This window comes from Cebus imitator, unplaced genomic scaffold (genome assembly GCF_001604975.1).
Source record: "Cebus imitator isolate Cc_AM_T3 unplaced genomic scaffold, Cebus_imitator-1.0 Scaffold129, whole genome shotgun sequence".
Classification (NCBI taxonomy): Eukaryota; Metazoa; Chordata; class Mammalia; order Primates; family Cebidae; genus Cebus; species Cebus imitator.
The window spans coordinates 351,955-356,696 of NW_016107444.1; the positions used below are offsets into that span (position 1 = coordinate 351,955).

Here is a 4,742-nt window from a genome sequence, read left to right on the forward strand (position 1 = left end):
AGAGGGCCTGGTTACCAGTGGAAGTGGAGGTCATCGTCTGCTCTCCACAGAGGGCCTGATTATCAGTGGAGGTCATTGTCTGCTCCCCACAGAGGGCCTGGTTATCAGTGGAGGTCGTCACCTGCCCCTGGTAGAGGGCCTGATTATGAGTGGAGGTCGTCGTCTGCTCCCCACAGAGGGTCTGATTATCAATGGAAGTCATCATTTGCCCTAAGTAGAGGTCTAGGCTGGTTATCATCTGGCCCTCAGAGAGGGCCTCATCGCCACTGGAAGTCCCTGTATGACCATCAGTGAGGGTCTGGTCACTACTGAAGGTCATCTGGTCCCCATAGAGAGTCTGGTTATCACTGAGGGTCTTCATTTGATCTCCACGCAGGGCTTGTGTCTGACTCTCACTGAGGGTCTGGTCACTGCTTAGGGTCTTCAGCTGGCTACCTTCACTGGAGATTGTCATGTTGCTTGCGGTGATGGTTGTCTTCTGGCAATCAGTGGGTGATGTCTTTGGGGTGTCAGTAACATCTGTCATCTGGGAACCAGCTGTGTGTTTTATCTGATCAAAGGAAGTCACTGTCTGGCCCATGGAATAAGTCTCACTTAGGTCTTCAAGGGACATATCAAGCGCTTTAAGAAGGTGCACTGTTAAGTCCTGGGTGGGAACTGTCCCAGGGATGTTAGTGCATGCAGAAGCCATTGTGAGCTCCAAGGGAGGCATGGTTTTGTTCTGAGTTGACTCGTGTTGGCTCTCCTCAGCATGGGCAGGCAGAGGCATGCAGCACTGTGGTTCTGGTGCATCTGGGGTTTCTGCCTGTTTTGTATGTTGCTCAGAGAGATGCTGGAAAAAATCCTTAATTTCCTCAATTGCCTGGAAGAGACTAGAATCCATCTCTGCTGTTGGCTGATGACTGAACTAGATCTTTAGTTATGGGATCCTGCAAAAAAGTGAATAGGTCAGGGGTTCATCCCAGCTCAAATTCCAATCCTCACATACCCTCCTTCTCCATCCCTATTGACCCTATCCTAATCCAGCCCACCATCATCTGTTGCCCAGAAGCCTGTAATTGCCTCTCAACTGACTCTAGAGTTAGCTTCATCCAGTGTACCCTCTACACACAGTAACATTTTAAAAGCGCAAACATTTCTCAGGTGTAAACTTTTACTAAGCTACTCCTATCTACCAATGGAGGTGAGAGTTTAGATGAATGTCGTGAATGTCCCATCATCCTCTGAAGAGATCTTACCCCAGAGACTTTTCCAAAGTCTTCTCTCCAGATATCTTACTGGAGATTCAGCTGATTAAATTTTCAAATAAATTCTCTCATTTCATTTCCACTGTGACCCTAGAAAATAAGAGTGATGATTAATCCCATTTTAAAGAAAATAGAAGTCCAGGGAGGTGAATTGACTTGGCCTAGGCGGAAGACTCTTAACTTGTACAGGACCTATCTGGCTCTGGGTCCTCACAGACCCCTGGATAAATGGGGACATTTCTCCCAGAGATCTCTCTGGGGGCACCCAGTGATTCCGGCCTCCTGAGAACCATCCTGGAAACCACCAGCTTCCAGGAACCATTCTACTATGGACTGAATGTTTGTGTCTCTCCAAATTTCACATATTAAAACTGAATTTCTAGTGTGATTGGATTAGAAGGTGGGACCTTTGGAAGATGATTAGGTCATGGAGACAGAGCCTTCAAGAATGAGATGAGTGTTCTAAGGGGCTGAGGGGCAGAGTTCTTCACTTCTACCAGGTGAGGACACAGCTAAAAGGTGCCATCTATGAACCAGAAAGCATGCCCTTACGAGACCCTGCATTTACCAGCACCTGGACAGAACAGACTAAGACACATTCTAAGAAGCAGTTTCTTGGAGACAGAGGCCTAACCGTGCATATGGACAAGGTTTATATTTCTGTTCAAAGTGGCCATCCTTGCTTCTAGGCTTCCTATGTCTCTGATATCAAGTTTGTTTGTTTATTTATTTATTATTTTCTCTGCCCCATATGATCTGCAAGAAAAGTGTCAAGTTTATAACGAACTCCTCAAAGCCACCATCTGGGTAGCCTCACATCTTTTTCATCCTGGGCGCCTCTTCCCTGCTTTTGTCCTGCTCTAGCCAGATCAGTCCACTCAGTTTTGCCATGTCCCTATCCAGTCCATTGCTCAGTCTGCCCCACCCAGCCAAGGTATCTGATCTAATACGTTCTCCTTCCCCATCTCTGCCATCAAAGCCTGGTCCCTCCTGCCTTGTCCTGACTCTCAGAATAGAGAGATACCACAATTTACACATATTCAAAATGTGTGGCTGGACTGCCATTGAATGTGGTGGATTGAGGAGACCTTGAAGTCCTTCCCTTCTATATCAAATCATAGAAATGATAGATGGCTTTAAATATATATGTATATATAGAGAGAAAAATTTAAAAAACCCAAAACTGGTTTTGATATATGATATAATATGTATATTATATATAGAATATATATTTCCAGTCATAAATAAATATATATAAATATATATTTATATATAATATATATAAATTAAAAATATATAAATATATAATATATAAATAAAATATATATAATATAAATACATATATTATATATATTTATATATAAATATATATAAATATATAAATAAACATATATAAAAACATATATATGTATATATAAATAAATATATATAAATTTATATATATATAAAACATATATATATATATATTTATGACTGGAAATAAGTGGAATTTCCCAAGAACTAGAAGGAGGCACCCTTAGAAGAAGGGAGATGATTAAAGCCGCAGTGGAAGCTGGGCAATATAGCAAGACCCCCTCCTCTCTAAAAAACAAAAACATAAACTTTAAAAATCAGCCTCTAATAACATCTTACTCTTACACTTTGTTTCCCACCATTCCTGCCCTTATAACAGCTTAACTCCTGTCTACCCCTTCTCTCCAGCACTGGACTAGAAGCTCCTCTGAGCAGAACTTTATTTCATCCTGAGCAAGTCCTGATGGATCCCACTGGGAACCTTGGAAAGGCCTGATTTCCCACTCCATCTGCTCTAGGTCTGCTTCTGGTCCCTAAAGCTTCCGGCCCTCGGAAAAACAGATAGATTTCACCCCCAGTTTAAGGAATTATTGTCCGCCTGGGCATGGTGGCTCAGGCCTGTAATGTCAGCACTTTTGGAGGCCGAGGCATGCAGATAACTTGAGATTAGGAGTTTGAGACCAGCCTAGCCAAAATGGTGAAACCCTGTCTCTACTAAAAATACAACAACAAAACTAGTTGGGTGTGGTGATGCACGTCTGTAGTCTCAGCTACTGGGGAGGCTGAGGCACGAGAATCGCTTGAATCTGGGAGGTGGAGGTTGCAGTGCGCCAAGATCGTGCCACTGCACTCCAACCTGGGCAACAGGGCAAGACTCTGACTCAAAAAACAAAACAAAATAAAAAAAACCCTGATAGTCCTGCCCACGGGCTATGCCTCCTTCTCTGGGTCTCTAATAATTCAACTCAATCCACTCAGTCCCCGCTGACTCATGGGCACAGCGTTGCACACTTCCATGAGACTTTGACCAGACCACGATCTCGTCCTGGGCTCCTGCCAATGTGATAGAAAGATCTTCGGGTGCCCTCGAGAGACCCCCCCCAGGAATCACAACCACAGCCTCCTCTGCAGACCCCTCGCCTGTCTGGTGAAAGGCAAGCCCTGCGCAGGGCAGGCTCGTGGAGGTAAAAATGGTCCTCAATAAATGAACCGTTTTAGACGCCTGTCTGTCCTCCCCTATTAGTGGGCTCCCTTGCTAGCATTCTGGACTCCTAAAGCTTTGAGTTTCAGACCTACCATCCCATGACACTGACCCTTGCGTTTGCGTTTGGAGGCACAGACTCACCAGAAATTGGTCCGCATTGCAGGCCGGGTATTTTGCTACTCGCAAACCGAGAGGAACTCACTCTGAAACTGCTGGGCGCCTTCTGGGGCCTGGGTTTTTATATATGTGTCTTTGGTCAGCCACGCCCCTCGGGGCGGAGCCCAGGGCACCAGCGACCTACCGCCTGTATGGACTGAGTGATTGAGTGACCTACTAGGGGCCTCGGACATTAATGCAATCACTTCCCCTGTTCTCATTGTGCAGGGAAGCAATGGACATTAATTAGCGAATTTTACCCTCACCAGTATTAGGAAGTGGATTTTATCATTGTTACCATGTAAAGCGAAAACTGAGACTTAGAGATATTAAATATTTGCAGGAGGTCACAGAATCAAATACATATACTAGATTTGAACTCAAACGGTTTTGCTCTTATGGTCTGAGTCCTTAAACACACTAGAGGCCTCAGATTCAATCAGCTTATGCAGACTCCACCTCTTCCGCAGCTGTGCCTTTAATCAAATTAATTCTACTGTGAAATCCTGATAATTCCATCAGTTTACCCTGGAAATTATCAAGGCACTTTTTTTTTTTGCTGTGGTTTTACTTATTACTTATTTATTTATTTTGTCTTGCATAATTATCTTGATAATTCCATCAGGTTACCCTAGAAATGGTCATGGTACTTTTTTCTTCTTTTCTTTCTCTCTTTTTTTTTTTCTTTCTCTCTCTTCTCTCTCTCTTTTTCTTTTTGGCTGTGGTTTTTACCTACTTATTTTGTTTTTCTTACTTATTTTTTAATTTAACCTTGCCATCTATTTTTGAGACAGCGTCTTACTTTGTTGCCCAAGCTAGAGTGCAGTGGTGCAATCACGTCT

The 4,742-nt window shown here is 43.6% G+C and overlaps 1 protein-coding gene and 1 pseudogene across 1 annotated transcript in view; both read right to left on the reverse strand.

Moving 5' to 3' along the window:
- The window catches only part of KLF18 (Kruppel like factor 18), a 3,525-nt gene extending 2,642 nt beyond the window's left edge, over positions 1-883 (reverse strand). The window contains exon 1 of the mRNA XM_017541026.2: positions 8-883. Coding sequence (XP_017396515.2) covers positions 8-883 — 876 coding nt within the window. The remainder of the gene's footprint in view (positions 1-7) is intronic.
- A 2,609-nt stretch (positions 884-3,492) lies between these two features.
- Positions 3,493-4,742, reverse strand: part of LOC108312689 — a 7,479-nt pseudogene continuing 6,229 nt past the window's right edge.